This window comes from Myotis lucifugus, unplaced genomic scaffold (genome assembly GCF_000147115.1).
Source record: "Myotis lucifugus unplaced genomic scaffold, Myoluc2.0 scaffold_37, whole genome shotgun sequence".
NCBI classification, from domain to species: Eukaryota; Metazoa; Chordata; class Mammalia; order Chiroptera; family Vespertilionidae; genus Myotis; species Myotis lucifugus.
This window is the reverse complement of record NW_005871085.1, coordinates 8,172,377-8,188,063: the sequence shown is the minus strand read 5'-3', so window position 1 is coordinate 8,188,063 and position 15,687 is coordinate 8,172,377. Positions and strand designations below refer to the sequence as shown.

At 44.9% G+C, this 15,687-nt stretch overlaps 1 protein-coding gene across 2 annotated transcripts in view; it reads right to left on the bottom strand.

Annotated features, from left to right (window-relative positions):
* Nucleotides 1-6,015: 6,015 nt before the first annotated feature.
* Nucleotides 6,016-15,687, bottom strand: part of DIO1 (iodothyronine deiodinase 1) — a 21,697-nt gene continuing 12,025 nt past the window's right edge. The window contains exons 2-4 of one of the 2 annotated variants that reach the window (XM_006087339.3): nt 14,624-14,767; nt 9,103-9,302; nt 6,016-7,120 (exon numbers count right to left, since the gene is read on the bottom strand). In XM_006087339.3, coding sequence (XP_006087401.3) covers nt 7,052-7,120; nt 9,103-9,302; nt 14,624-14,767 — 413 coding nt within the window. In that variant the 3' untranslated portion in view covers nt 6,016-7,051. The remainder of the gene's footprint in view (nt 7,121-9,102; nt 9,303-14,623; nt 14,768-15,687) is intronic. The other variant, XM_014454622.2, reaches the window with a different exon arrangement.

Sequence of the window (15,687 nt, the reverse complement as noted above, 5' to 3'; positions counted from 1 at the left end):
ATTGATTGATGCAAAAAGTTAAGTGAGCAGTATAGTCAGTAAACAATGTATATGTTCAGAAAAAGAGAAAGTACTTATGGGCAGGTTTCACTGAGGTCACGGAACTTGAACTGGGCCCTGCAGGACAAATCACTTTATTCTTTTTCTTTTCATTTTATTTGCTCCTGATTTGAAATCCTCAGAGAAGAGTTAGGAAATACATAATCTTACTTTCCAGAGACACCCATTATTGATATTATTTTTTTTAAGTATTTTGGGTGGTAAAGGAACAGGATGGAACAGATTGGGGGGAAGCTATACTTTATTATATAGGTTGACTTTGTAAACATAAATAACTAATATAGCCAAAAATTAAAATAAAAAAGCAATTATAAAACATTGACAACAAATAGAAATGAACCTAACTTTATTACAACTTGATAAACACACAGGAAAGAAATGATATGAGAACATATTTTGTCTGTGTAGTCTGTATTAGTTTCTTAAGGTTGCTGTAATAAAGTTCTGCAAACCTGATGGCTTAAACAATAGAAATTTATTCTCTCACAGTTCTGAAGGCTCAAAGTTGGAAATCAAGGTATTGGCAGGGTTTGTTCTTACCTTTCTCTTAGCTTCTGGTATTGCTTGCAATCTTTGGCATTCCTTGGCTTATGGCACCATAGTTCCCATCTCTGTCTCTGTCATCATATGGCATTCTTTCTGTCTTCACGTCATCTTTCCTCTGTGCATATCTGTTTCTGTGTGTGTGTTTATCTTTTTATAAGGATATCAAGCATATTGAATTACGGGCCCACCCTACTCCAGAGTGACTTCATCTTAAATAATTACGTCTGCAATGACCCTTTCTCCAGTAAGGTCACATTCACAGGTACTAGGGAGATAGGACTTGAACATGTCTTTTTGGAGAAACAATTGGACCCACCACACAGTTTTACTGAAATATATTTGTGATAGTTAATTTTATGTGTCATATTAACTGGACCACAGTGGTCAGATATTAGCTCAGACATTATTCTGGATGTTTCTGTGTGGGTGTTTCTGGATGAGATTAACACTTAAATGGGAGGACTTTGAGTAAAGCAGATTGCTCTCTACAATGTGGGCCTCAACCAGTCAACCAGTTGAAGACCTTAATAGAACTTAACATACAAAGTGAGCTGGCAGGGCTAAGAAATGGAAGAGAATAATAAAATGTCTCAGAGGTGAAAGCACGTAAGAAGTAAAGGGATGATGGTGGCAATTGTAGCAGTCAGTGTTCAGTTAGGAAAACTGAAATCAATGGAGATATACAGTATATTTAAAGCAGCGAGGGAAATAATGCAAGGGATTTGTTGTAATAAAGTGTTGAACTGGGCAAGAAGGAATTCTAGCCTGGAGTGGCTCAGTGGTTAAGCTTCAGCCTATGAATCAAGAAGTCACTGGTTCAATTCCTGGTTAGGACATATGCCAGCTAGCAGGCTCGATCCCCAGTGGGGGATGGTGGAGCATGCAGGAGGCAGCCTGAGAAGATAGATGTTTATATCTCTCTATTCCTCTCTCTTCCTCTCTCTGTAAAATTATGTTAGAAAAAGAAGAAGAAGAAGAAATTTGGCCACCAGATGGCCTTTAGATGTGTGTACTGCAACATCAGCTCTTCCCTGGGTCTTCAAGTCAGGGTCATGAAAAATGTTAATTAAATAAGGAAGGGGGATCTGCTCTACATACAAAGGGAGAGGTAAGAGCTCCAATAACTGCATCCCATGTGTTTTTCTTTTTTTAAATATATTTTTATTGATTTCAGAGAGGAAGGGAGAGGGTGAGAGAGAGAAACATCAATGATGGGAGAGAATCATTGATTAGCTGCCTCCTGCACACCCCCTACTGGGGATTAAACCCGCAACCCGGGCATGTGCCCTTGACCAGAATCGAAGCCGTGACCTTTCAGTCCACAGGCTGACGCTCCATTCACTGAGCCAAACCAGCTAGGGCCAGCCTCTTTTCTAAAATAAAAAACAAATTGCCTGCCTCAATGGTTGAGTGTTGACCTATGAACCAAGAGGTCATAGTTCGATTCCCGGTTAGTGCACATGCCCAGGTTTCGGGCTTGATCCCCAGTGGGGGCATGTAGAAGGCAGCCAATCGATTATTCTCTCTCATTGATGTTTCTCTCTCTCTCTCTCCCTCTCCCTTCCTCTCTGAAATCAATAAAAATATATTAAAAACAAAATAAGATTTAAAAATGTTTTTTAAAGTAAAGGTCTAATAACTTTTTAACCACGTACTCAAGAAAGGCAGAGAAAGATACAAATGAAAGTTATGGCGTCTGTCACTCATTTACAGACTTTTTTTTTAGAGTGTCGCAGTTGTGAATCCTATTTCAGGAATGTCCCTCTGTGCAGGGCTTCCTTTGGGGGCTTCACCTTCTAGGTGATGTTCCAAGAGCTCTTGGTAGCTTGACCCTCATGCCTTCTAAAAAATAGTATGTAAGAGAGTGCATCAAAGTTTTAAACAGGCATATAGCCTTTGATATAGAAATTTCATTTCTAGGAATCTATTCTAATGAAATAATCAGATAAATGACAAGTGGACCAAGTTTTATAGCAATGCTATTTATAAGATGGGCAACTGGAAATGACTATGCATCCATATATTAGAAAGTATGATATGTATGGTCATCATATATTAAACTTTGTAACGGGAAATTATATATATTTCTGCTTAAAGATGGTGGAGTGAATGGAATTTTACACCATCCTCTTTCTCAAAAGTCATTGTTGACAACAACAAAAAATTATAAAAAGAAAGAGAAAAGAGTTTTAGCTTCCAAGGAGATTGTTACAACCTCTAACTGGAAAGCATACTCGCTAAGGACTGTGACATCAGGATTTGGTGAAGGAGGTGGGAGCTGAGACCTGACTTGCTTTCTCAGAGCTAGAGACTTTATCTTAAACATGTGAGTTATGAAAGGCTTATCCAACAATCTGTTGATTAAATTGACACACTCTCCATCTGCAGTGGCTTCAGGAGAATAGAGAATGTCCCCGTAGTTCTCAGGTTAGTAAAACTGCAGAGGAGATGGAGCTGAAGGCGAAACCAGGCAAGATACACCAGAGCAGACCGCTGGAGGTACAGCATGGTGAAGGGAAGTGTTTTAGATAGCTCAGGCTGCCATAACATCCATATATTAGAAAGTATGATATAGCATAGGCTTAAGTAACAGACATTTATTTCCTCATAGTTACGGAGGCTCTCAAAGGAGAACTATAAGGATTTAAAGAAAAAATTGACACAGAGGATGAAAAGTGAGCTGGCAGGGCTAAGAAATGGAAGAGAATAATAAAATGTCTCAGAGGTGAAAGCATGTAAGAAGTAAAGGGATGATGGTGGCAATTGTAGCAGTCAGTGTTCAGTTAGGAAAACTGAAATCAATGGAGATATACAGTATATTTAAAGCAGCGAGGGAAATAATGCAAGGGATTTGTTGTAATAAAGTGTTGAAAAACAAGTAGGAGATAGGGATGAAAGGCAGAACTGGAGTCCATGAGCCGCACTCACTGTTGACTCATCGCTGCCTCTGAACAGAAGCCATCCCATTGCCATGGCTGGTCATACTGTTAACGTAAAAACCACTGAAACCTGTAAAGAATTTTTGTGAGTTTATTTGAGCCAAACCGTTGACATACGCCAGGAAGCAGAACCTCAGAGAATTGAGATAATGCTCCAGAGAATGGCCCGTTACATCTGTATTTATACATTGCAATCAAAGGAAAGGGACGTAGGTGGGTTACATGAAATCCATTGGTGATAGACTAGAGAGGCGGGAGAAAGCAAAGGGGGGGGGGCCTGGGATTGGATACTTAGGTGGGTGCAGGAACAATTAACATGATAATGAAGGAATTTGTGGGTGCAGGAACAATTAACATGATAATGAAGGAATTTGTGGTATCTGTCCTGGCTCCCAGTACCTTAGGTTGTGCCCTATGGGGTCCAGAAAAAGAGAAGTTACAAGTTACCCAGACATTTCAAAGGGTATGTTATCATAGATGCAAAAAGACAGATAAGCTCAGTTAAGGTAAAGGTTGACTTTGTCAGTGAAGATACCGGCCTAGGAGGTGACTACCCATCATAACTGCTTTTAGTTAGAGTTTAATTTCAGACAATCCTTTGTGGTTACTTTAGGTCTCTGAGTTTGCAAGATGGCCATGCATGCCTTCCCTGAGTTTGTCAGGTTAGCATGTGGCCCCTTTCATCCACATGGGGACATAGACCTCCTGTCAGGCACACAAGGCAATGTCTTGCATCTGCCAGAATGGGGTATGGGCTCATTGCCCCCCCACAGGCCAGGTACCCCAAAGGAAATCACTTTCAGAGACTAAGTGAACTGGGGGAAAATCTGTCAAAAGCAGACAGAGTTGATGTTCTGACTGCAAATTGTACCTGGAGCTGGACAGGAAATAATAAAAAGCTTCATTCACTTATCAGTAGTTTACAATATTAGCCAAGCAGAATGGGTTCATTCTTGTTATCCAGACCCAGAGGGTTCACCTTCAAAGAGAAAAGCCCTTCTTCATTGTGAATTAAAATTGAGCCCAAACCTCTTGCAGTCCTCTACACATGTTCACTTTCCACCTTTGCCCATGTAGTGTTCTCCACTTAAATGCCCATCTCTCTTCCCATGTTCTCCAGGTTCCCAACCCAAATTATGGAAGCATTGGGCACCCCAAAGATCGCCACCTCCATAGCGCTTTCCCAGGTGCAGCCGGCTCAGAGGGATTTCTCTCCTCTGTATTCCCTGAGCATTTAGTCTTTACCTCAGCTCTAACCCATCATATTCCACCTTGAATTATGGTAATCACAGTGTACATCTGGTATCCCATGAGGTTAAGGTTCTGGAAGACAATAGCTGGACCTTGTCCACCTTTGCATCACTCAGCACCCAGAAAAGAAGAATTGATGCTCAATTGATGTCTGATGCATTGAATTGAAGAGAATTGAATTGGAACACTTGGAGTCTATTTTATAATTCTGTAAATTCCTCAGTTCCAGCTACTATTATTTGTTGAAAACTGGGAGGTTTCTGTGCACTTATAGCCATGAACTGGAAGACCATCTGAGAAGTGAACTTAAGACTTAGGAAGGACAGTGCTCAGAGGTGCTTTGGTTCCACCATTTTCACAGCTACTCACCTTTCAGTTTGCCATCACAAACTCCTGCCAGTATTGAACAGTTGCTTTGGCAAGTTGAAGAATTGTTATTGTGTCCCTACTGTTCTATCTTCTTTCTACTCCTCACCCCTTAAAAGGGAGCCTGAGGAGGCAGTTGTGGAACAACAATGATGATGATAATAATAATAATAATGGCCAATGCTTCCATGGAATTGTATTCAAACCAGGCACAGTTCTGAGTGCTTAACTCATGAATCCTCTCTATGGGATAGGCACTATTGATATCCCATTATAGCTCAAGATACCAAGTCACACAGCTAGCAGGGAGTAGAGCCAGGACTCTGACCCTGAAGTTAGAGATGGGGTTCGAATCTCAGCTTGTTACTAATTTGAGACCCTCCACAAGTTACTTAATGCTGAGCCTTGATTTCCTCACTTGTAAAATGGAGATAATAAGTTTCCTCTTTAAGATATATAGAGATTAAATGAGATAACATATCTGAAAGCCCTGGTGTCTAGTAGGTGACTTAAAATAGTTATTATAGAAAGGGCAAAATAACACATTAGTAATATTAACTTTGTAGCAATTAAGGCAGGGCCAAGGAAAATGTGTTTTCATATTAGAAGAATGTCTCCCAAGTTCATTCTTTTATGTCATGTTGTGAAGGTTGTTTGATTCCAATGTGGAAAAATTCTCTATCGGGAGTTCATAAGACAAAACCACATTTGACATGTAACACAGAGACTGAGTGTTCTTCCCATCAAATGAGGCCCTTCCAGCATATGGTATTTTTGTGGATCAGATTACTGCTCATTGGGGTATCATAAAAGATAGAACAGGCTGACACAAATTGGAAAAGAAAATAGATCACACTGAAGCCATCCCAAATGGGCTCATGTATTTTAATCATTCTGTATTAGCTTGCTACATCTTCAAATATTTTATTTTCAAATCAAGTCACAGCTGTGTGTACTTTAGGCTGTGGCCGTCATAAACAAATATGAAGAGAAGCAGAGTTAAAACAGATGAGTACCAATGGTTATCCATTCGTCTGATATAACTGAACACAAATGACCATTAAGAGACTTGCAAAAAAAAATCTGAGAAATAGAACTTCAAGTATGAGCTTCTGCATAACTGAACGACAGCTTTGCTGGTGCCTGTTGTCTAGTTTGGTCAAGGTTATGTTTTTGGGAAGCCGGTCCTCCCCCTCCCAAGTGACTTCATTGATAAGTAAAGATAGTAGAAGATTCCAGAATACAGAGAGCCAGATTTCTATGAAGTATATTCAAAGATTGTAAAGTACCCACCTCTTCTACAGTAGAATTGGAGATGCATTACCATGGAAGCTCACCCCTCACCACCACCACCACTGACTGGTTTCAGTTTTTTGGCAGGGAAAGGATTACCATCTTTACTGTCTCCTCTCATCCCTACTCCCTCCTTTTTCAATTCCTCATCTCTCTCTAAACACCTGGAGTTCTCCCATGCTTGGGTCTAAAAACCAGTTTAGTGTTTTAAATATCAATCAGTTCCATAAATGATAAATTTGGTAAAATGCATTTACCTAACATAAGGGATGCCATATCTAATCACTTGGAACTAGGGCAACTGGAGAGACCACGTTTGAGAAGTACACCCAGAGGACGACTGCTCACACTCAGAGACGTCATGCTGTGAAGTGGTGTCCACAGTGGAGACAGTGTGGAGTTGTATATTCTTTAACACTCAGCTCACTGGCTGCTTCATTTTCTGATTATAACAACTGTTTGCTTAGATCAGAAAAATCTGAGCTAGTAATTCCACTGAGACACAGGTCAAGAGGTAAAAGCCAGCTGGGTTGGGGGGAGAGCCAAGCCTTGAGGAGCCTTCCTCTTGGTCACTGGAACTGGGGGATCCGTCCAGGTTAACTGCGGAGTTTTTCCAGAACAGCACGAACTTCCTCTGGGTGATAGTTCCAAGGGCCAGGCTTACCCTGCAGGAGAAATAGATCAGCATTCCCAGATTTCTGACTTGCAGGAGATCTGGGCTGATGACATCCATGTGGGAGTCATCAGGATGGTGTTGTCAGTGGCAGATGCAACCCTGAGGTGTGTGAGATCATGCAGGGAGAGTGTGTGGAGCAGCCCCACCATTTAGGACAGGACAGAAGTAGGAGGAAAACCAGAGTGGGATAAAGTGAATAGTTTCAAAAGGAAAAATGGGTCTATACAAACACACTTTTCTTCCATAATCATACCTTCAGACTGGCCTTATCTTCTCCACTCCCCATATCAAGTTCTATTCAATCTACATCAGAACCACCTCTGCCTCTCTAATCCCAACGCTTAATTCAGCCCTCTTCCTCTTCTACTCGGGCAGCTGTCTCACCTCCCGACTATGCCCTGCTCTCTCTGCACTCCATTCTTCACCCAATAGCCAGTGATCTTTCTAAAGTAAGGATCTGATCATGTCTCTCCCCTGCTCAAAACTTCTCAATGGCTCTCCTTTGCCCTAAAATGAAGGCCAAACTCCTTGGTCCAGAATGGGACCCCTGTAACCTAAGTGCCCTCAGTTCTCCATTCACACCCTGCCCTAGCACGCCCAGTGCCTTTGCCCACCCTCTTCTCAATATCTGCAATGACTTTCACTCACCATGCTCACATGGCTGGCTCCTTATCCCTTAGCCAAGCAATTGTAACCTCCTTGGAAAAACTTGCCCTTCCCCAGGGGTTGGAAAACTGTCTGAGAGCTAAATCTGTCCTGATACCTCCATACCCCTTCGTTTACGTTTTGTCTGTGCCATTTTTGTGTTACACCAGTGGAACTGAACTGTGGAGACAGGGACTGTCTCCTGCCCTACAGCAAAGGTTTGCTGACCCCTGCCCTGGAGTCTCACAGCCCTTGGGATACTGTGACACTCTATTTGGATCTTCCTTATCCCCTAGGCCCGTGGTCGGCAAACTGTGGCTCGAGAGCCACATGCGGCTCTTTGGCCCCTTGAGTGTGGCTCTTCCTAAGCCTTAGGAGTACCCTAATTAAGTTAGTAACAATGTACCTACCTATATAGTTTAAGTTTAAAAAATTTGGCTCTCAAAAGGAATTTCAATCGTTGTACTGTTGATATTTGGCTCTGTTGACTAATGAGTTTGCCGACCACTGCCCTAGACTGTGAGCACAAGGAAGGTTTGGGCCATTTTAAATTCATTTTTTTTGTGTGTGTGTTCTCAGTGTTTGCACAGGGCCTAACCTCAGGCTCTGACCCTCAGCACCCTAGAGATTCATCCACTAGTCGTTTCTTATTTCAATTGCATACATAGGCCAGCTCACTCTGTGGGCAGAGGAGTAGCCACATGGCTGGGCTTCCTGTGCTCTCCAAGGCTGCAAATGCCTTCAGCAGCTACCAAACTTGGTTTCCGACCTCTCAGAGGAGGCCAGCAGGGCCCAGGGGTCAGAGACTGTGCTTATATCCCTCCCTGGCCAGGCTGGAAGCCTTGAGAGGAACGCAGTCCTTCCAGAAAGGAAGCCTGGACTCAATCCCTGTCTTGAATCTCTGCTTCAGCATTTCCAGCTCTGAACTTCAGGGTTTGTGTTCTTCCCACTTCCTTCAGCCCCTCCAGGTTCAGGCCTGCCTCCGAGATTAGCTGCTTCAGACCCTCCCACTTTATCTCTCAGCTTTAGACTAAACTGGGCTGGGCCAGTCTTCTGGGTTCAGAAGGCTGCCAGGAGGCTCCAGTTCCAGTCTAAATGCTAGGGACTTCCCTGTGCATAATTTTGTCCCCTGAGACATGGGAGCCAACGTCCCCATTTTGCAGAAGAAGACAGTGAAGCTCCAAGAAAAGAAAGGATTTGCCCTTGGTTACATGGCTGGTAAATGGCTGGGCAGCTATCTGAATCCAGGTCTGCCTGATGTGAAGCCTCTTTTTGCCCTTTGCCCTCCCTGGGCCCCTGTCCTGTGGGGGTGGGAGTGGTCACCACCTTGTAGAGGATCCTGCCCTCCTGGAGCACGTAGAGCCTGTCGGGCAGTGCCGCGTAGAGCTGGCTGCTCTGGTTCTTCATTGTGTCCACCACCACAGGGCACCGGGGGCTCCTGTCCAGCAGCAGGTGGGCTGCCTGGAGGCGGTCCTGGAGGTTCCGGTGATTCTTGATGACCACGTTGTTCTTAAAAGCCCAGCCATCTACAAGAGAAAGGCCAAGCAGTGGACCCCATGGGCATGGTATATACTTCCTTTAGACTAAATAGCCCCCGCTTTTAACTGGGGGTCCCAGATTGAGGACCCTTGGCCATGAGTTGGCCCAGTTTCCTATTATGGGTAAATTCATGAGATCAATAGGGAGTTAGTGGTTGATCCAGAACTAAAGCCCGTGGCTCCTGACATCCAGATCTCGGCTCTTCAATGTGTGACAATCCAACAGACCAGTGCTTCTCACACTCTAATGTGATAATGAATCACTCAGGCATCTCGTTAAAGGAGGATTCTGATTCCGTCTGTCTAGGGTGGCCCTGAGCCTAGCTAGCTCCCAGGATGCCAAGGCTGCCGGTGCCTGGACCACACTTAGGCCAGGATCTAGAGCAGTATTTCTCTAAGTGTGAGCTGCCCAGACCAGCAGCATCAGCATCTTCTGGGAGTTTGTTAGCCATGCAAATTCTTGGGCTCCAACATAGACTGACCAAGAATGGGTCAACAATCAGTTTTAACAGCCTTCCGGATGATTCTAACACATGCCAGAATTTGAGAACTGCTCTAGAGTCTAGACAGTTTTCCTCTTCTAATTATTCTCCACAAGAGTTCCTTGCAAAAAATGCAAATCTGACTATGTCACTCTCCTGCTTAAATCTTTCAGTGGCTCCCTATCACCTGCAGGATAAGCCCCAAGCTCCTCAGGGTGGTCTACCAGGTCCTTAGTGACCTGGCCCATCTCTCTGGTCTTCTTCCAGCTTTTTGCTCCAGCCAGTGTACTAGTTGGGGATCCTCGACCCCTCACCCCCAAGCTGTCTCTCACTTCTGCCTTTTTCATCACAGCTCCTGCCTCTAGCTGGACTTTCTCTCCTTGTTTGGATACTGTGACTTCTGCTGCAGCTGATGTGTTAACTCTCTAACAGCCTTATAATAAGCCACTCAGGGTGAGCTTAGGGCCAAGTAAAGCTCCTAGCCTGGCAATGACCTCCTGGTCTTACTACCTTCTAACTCGTCATCCAGAAATCTCTGAGAATGATTCCCAACACAAAATTTGATCATATTTTTTTCTGATTAAACACCAATTATGAGACCAACTCCTTAGCATAACATTCAATGATCCCTGTCATCTCTCCCCACCTATATTTCTAATCACGGCTGCTAGTCCTTTCACATCTAGCTGGAGTGGACTCCTCAAATGATGCTGACACCCCTTTGCCTTTCTCCTTACCATCTCTTCCATGTTTGAAATCCTACCTGTCCTTTTAAGGCTCAACTGTACACAGGGCTGCTAAATGTTGGCACTATTGACATTTCAGGCTAGATAATTCTGTTGGGGGGGGGGGGCGCATCCAGTGTGTTGTAGGATTTTGAACCACAACCTCCCCACCACCTTCAATTTGTGACAACCAAAAATGTCTTCATATATTGCCAAATGACCCCTGGAAGACAAAATTCCCCTTGGTTGAGAACATCATCTCCAGGAAGGTTTCCCTGACACACTAAGTCGTGTGATACTGGGCAAGTTTTCTAAAACTCTAAATTTTCAGTTTTCTTATCTGTAAAATGGGTTAATAGGACCTACTAATGAATAGAACCTATTAAGTAGAGGACTGTGAGGCTTAAATCAGATAACATGAATGGAATTCCCAGTTCTCAGCCTGGGTCATAGGACCTGCTCAAAACATCTTAGTTTATTTTGTCTGACTGCTCCAAATAACAGAAAGGTAGGAAAGAACCCAGTTTTTATTATGTACTGCAGATTTTCTGCTACTTTGCTCTGAAGATGTTTCCCCCAGCCCCTTCCAAACAAAACCATTTAAAGCTACTTAAGTTAAATGGAAGACTTTCAATTGGCCTCATTTGCCAGGGTGCCCTTCTGCCTGCTCACACGAGGTGGCACTTATTAGCTAATGGACCCACAGGTTGAAAAAGTAACCATAAATTGCTATGTCCCCTTCTACTTGCCCCATTTCTGAGGAGCCTGGAACCCAGATAATGTGGTCATAGTTTCCTTTGGAAGCCACATGGCCTGTGTTTATAATAATAGTTACCTCCCAGGGTAATATAAGTTGCTTAAGTCCATCAGCAGAATTTGCTTCACCTCCTCAGTGTTTCAAAGTCCTCTGCTCAGTACCCTCACCCCAAGAAAAACCAGTATTTAAAGTATTTATTACCTGCCCCATGACATCAAAACTTTTTAGATGACAATAGCACCACGTTCGGGAAATTAGTCGATGGAGCTTCACAGCAGCCTCCTGTGGAGGCCAAACAGAGCTGCTCCCCATCTTGCAGCTGAGATCATGGATGCCCAAACAGGAGCGCTGACTTCCCTCCCAACTTCAGCTGTGAGTTCCTTAGAGGCAAGAACTGTGTGTATCTCTATAGCCCCAGGTCCAGCACAGGGCTGGGCACATGGCAGGCACATGTTAAATATTGCTGACTGAGTGATTCTGTGGGATCAGTGCTGTCATCCCATTTTAGTGGCGCAGAAGCTGACATGGAAGGTACGCTGGCCCAGGTTGTGTGGCCAGCACACAATGCAGACAGGACTCAGGTTTAGGCCCGAAACTCCAGTCTGCTCCTCCCACCACATCACCTACTTTCCCATAATTTACCTGGACAAACGTGGTATCTGTGAAAATGGAAATTGATTTGGGCCACAGATCCCAGACCTCCTGGGATCGGTGGACACTGGCTCTGTGCACTTCAGTTGTGGGGTTCAGGCCATACCCACTTCTGTCTGAGTGAAAGAAACAAGTACCCTGGGGAAGGAAGTGGGGAGGAGAAAGAAATGCCCCAACTAGGAGTGGCAGAGCACAGGGGCAAGAAATCAGGTCTGTGTCAGGATAGGGACAGGAAGCTTTTCCTCAGCGGATGAGGTGGGCAGCCCTGGGCTATGGAAAGGGTTAAATCGGCTAGGTCTGATTCAAGGAGAAATGAGTGAGGAGACAGATATCAGGACCAGAAACAATTTCTGTGATGGTTTGACCACCCTTGTCCCAGTTTGCAACTTATTTTTTAGAGATTAAATCTGGATCCTCTAGGACCCTGCTAATCCAACTGTGGTCCCTGAAGCAGCAATCTCAGGATCACCTGGGGAGGCCCTGGCCTGGTGGCTCAGCTGGAATCTGCATCCTAGTGAGATCCCAGGTGGCTTAAGTGTAAACATTAAAATTTGAGAAGTGCTGGCCCAAGACAGTTAAATCAGCCTGGGCCGAGCTTCAGCTGTCAGCTGTGATGACACCAAAGCAGCATCTCCGTTCAGACGTGGAGGCCAGACACTGTGGGCACCCACGTTTTCCTTCTTTACTGTTTCAATTTTATTACAGACATTTTTAAATATACATAAAAGCTGAGAGAAGAATATAGTAAAACCTCTAAGTACCTATTACCCTATGCTAATATTTTAAGTTTCCCCAAAGTCTTAATGAGGACAGGAGCTGCCAGTTAAATGAATAAGTTGAAAGCAATTTTCAAACCTTTGGGTACATATAAATCAAGATGCAATGGGCCTGGGTTAGGGCCCAGGAATATGCATTTTCAACAAGCAACCCAGGTGGCACTGACACTAGGGATCCTGGGACTGCACTGGAGAAAGCACTGCTGAATCAACTTTGCTGATAATTAATTAATAGCAATCTCTACACTTACAACACATGGAGGAGCCAGCAAGGCCAATTCTGACCTAAACCACTCACTTCACTCATTCACCCACCTTTTACTGAGCTCTAGCTCTGGGACATGGAGTCTGCCTGGTGCTGGCCGACAAAAACAAATATTGTGGGAAGAAAGGTGAATAAATGACACTCATTCCACGCGGCCACCCAAACCTCTTGCCTTCTTCAATCTCTGGGTTTGAGAGTTGGGCCAACTTCATAGGTTTGACCCCCATAAAAAGCAGGAAAGATAGAAGAGTATGTGACCATTTTGTAAACTTTGTGGGGCTTAGACCAATACAGTGGGGCCTTGATTTACGAGTGTCCCGACTAACGAGTTTTTTGAGATACCAGCTGTCTCTTGGCCCGATTTTTTGCATTGAGTTGATAGAGTAATTTGAGTTAACGAGCTCCTTAATGAGCTCCTTAACGAGCTCGGTCTCGGAACAAATTAAACTCGTAAGTCAAGGCCCCACTGTATGTAGAAGTTTCAGGGAAGGATATATCTGCCCATTGCAAGAAAGGGCTTTCTCGCAAATGGAGCTGTCCAGTAAAGGAAGATTTCCCATCCTATCTAATAAAGAGGGAATATGATAATTGACCCTCACACCATCACAATAATGGCAGCACCCATGGCCAATAAGGGGGGGATATGCTAATTGCTGCACCGCCCTCAAATATGGCGGCACCCACAGCCAATAAGGAAGGAATATGCTTAATTGACTGCCCCATCCTCAAAGATGGCAGCACAAGATGGCGGTGCCCAGTCTCCTCAGCCCTGCCAGGGCAGCAGGCACACGGCAAGGCCGTCTGCCTCCGGAGTCCCCCAGTCCCCTCAGCCCCGCAGCCGCCCAGGGCCGCCCGAGGCTCAGGTAACCAGGGCCGGCTGAGGCTTGCGCTGCCGGCAGTGGCAGCAGCAGAGGTGGGATGGGGCGTTGCCTTCCTCTGATCACCGGGTCACCTCCTGCCCCTGAGGGCTCCCGGACTATGAGAGGGGGCAGGCCGGGCTAAGGGATCCCCCTCCAGTGCATGAATTTTCATGCACCAGATCTCTAGTGAAGTAATAAAGATGGGTGACCACCTGTTAGGGACTGAAGAAAGGATTCCTGTCCCAGGGGAGTGATTCTCAAAGTGTGGTCCCCAGACCAACTTCAGCATCGCCCAGAGCTTGTTAAAAATGCACATTCTGAGCCCCCACGGGGATCTGACTCAGACTCTGCCTCCTGGGTGCTCCTGACGGTCACTAAAGTTTGGGAACCACTGATGGAGATGAACCATGATGTCCCTTTGAGCTCAGAAGGGCTTGGGATGGATTTCACAAGTTAAATAGCAGTCATTTCACTTGTGACATTTCAGCTCTAAATTCCTTGTAATTGTGCTCATATTAGCTCCTCTCTCTTGATTTCCCTACTTATCCATTCAGAATGTTAGATGCTCCCCCATCTAGACCCTGTCACTCCAGGTTTCCTGCTCTGTGTGCCTAGTTGAAATCACAGACTGAAGTTAGCAAGTGGTGGGTAAACCTAGCAGGGACTGGGAGATGGTGGGTGAACAGCAACTCTTTCCCTCTCCTCCTATACCTCTCCCCACCCCCAACATTGGTGGAAGGGAAGCAAGTAAAGAGAGGGCAGGAGGAGGTAGAGGCAGGGAATCTTTGTGTACCTGATGCATGTGCTTCTTCAATGTAAATGACGAGAAAATCTGCTATGGCGCTAAAGTCTTCAATAAGTCTCTTGAATTGGTCAAATTTGAAAAGAAATGAAGGTCAGGTACAACTTCCAAAATTCAGCACCAGTGGCCTGTTGCCTGAAACAGAAATGGAACCATCTCCAACCAATCATTTACACACAGCATTTATTTTACAAGCACCATCTTTGCTTCCACTTCAGTCCCGTTATCTTTATTTCCCCCTCTCAGATGGATCAAGGGCACAGTGAGGAGCAGAAGCTTAGAGAGCATGACTAAGCAGAATCTGGAGCCAGTTTACTCCTCTATAAAATGAGGGTTTTTATCAGGCAGTCTGAGTGGGCCACCACAGTTGCTGGGTGAGGATGAAAAGAATGATAAGAGTCCCTTTGAATGCAGTTTACAAGGCAAGCATACATCCATTCTCTTATGGGATGTGATTGGTATACTACAAGGCAGACAATTTTCTCTCCCATTTTATAGACAAACTGGAGGCTCAGGGCGCAATTGACATCGTGCGAGGAGGTGCCCCGCCTCCCACCGTGTGAGGAGGCACCCCATGGGAGTCAGGCTGGACCGCGCTGTAGGCAGCTGGGACCCGCACCTGACTTCCGCCCCAAGCCCCCCCCTACTCCCCTCCCTATGTCTGCTCCAGGGCTGCCCAAGCCGGCACGGCAGCTCGGCCAGCCCCAAGCCTCCCTGGCCCCCCTACCTGTGTCCGCTCCAGGCCACCGGAGCCACTACTCCGGCTTGGGAAGGCCTCCCTGTGTCTGTCTCTGCTCCCAACCTCACCTGCGCACGCACAACCTCCTCCTGTCTGATCGTGACCTGTTACGGCGTCCCAGCCTAATTTGCATATTACCTCTTTATGTGTATAGATTGAGTTTTATATGCATGTCTCATGTCAGTAGGTCAGCAGTGGAATTAAAATTAACACTGTCTCTTAGACTCTCAATTCAATGTTCTTTCCATTCAAGGCATCTGTTTTCTCACCCACAAATGTACACATTAATAATACATAGTAATAATAGGATTGTTAT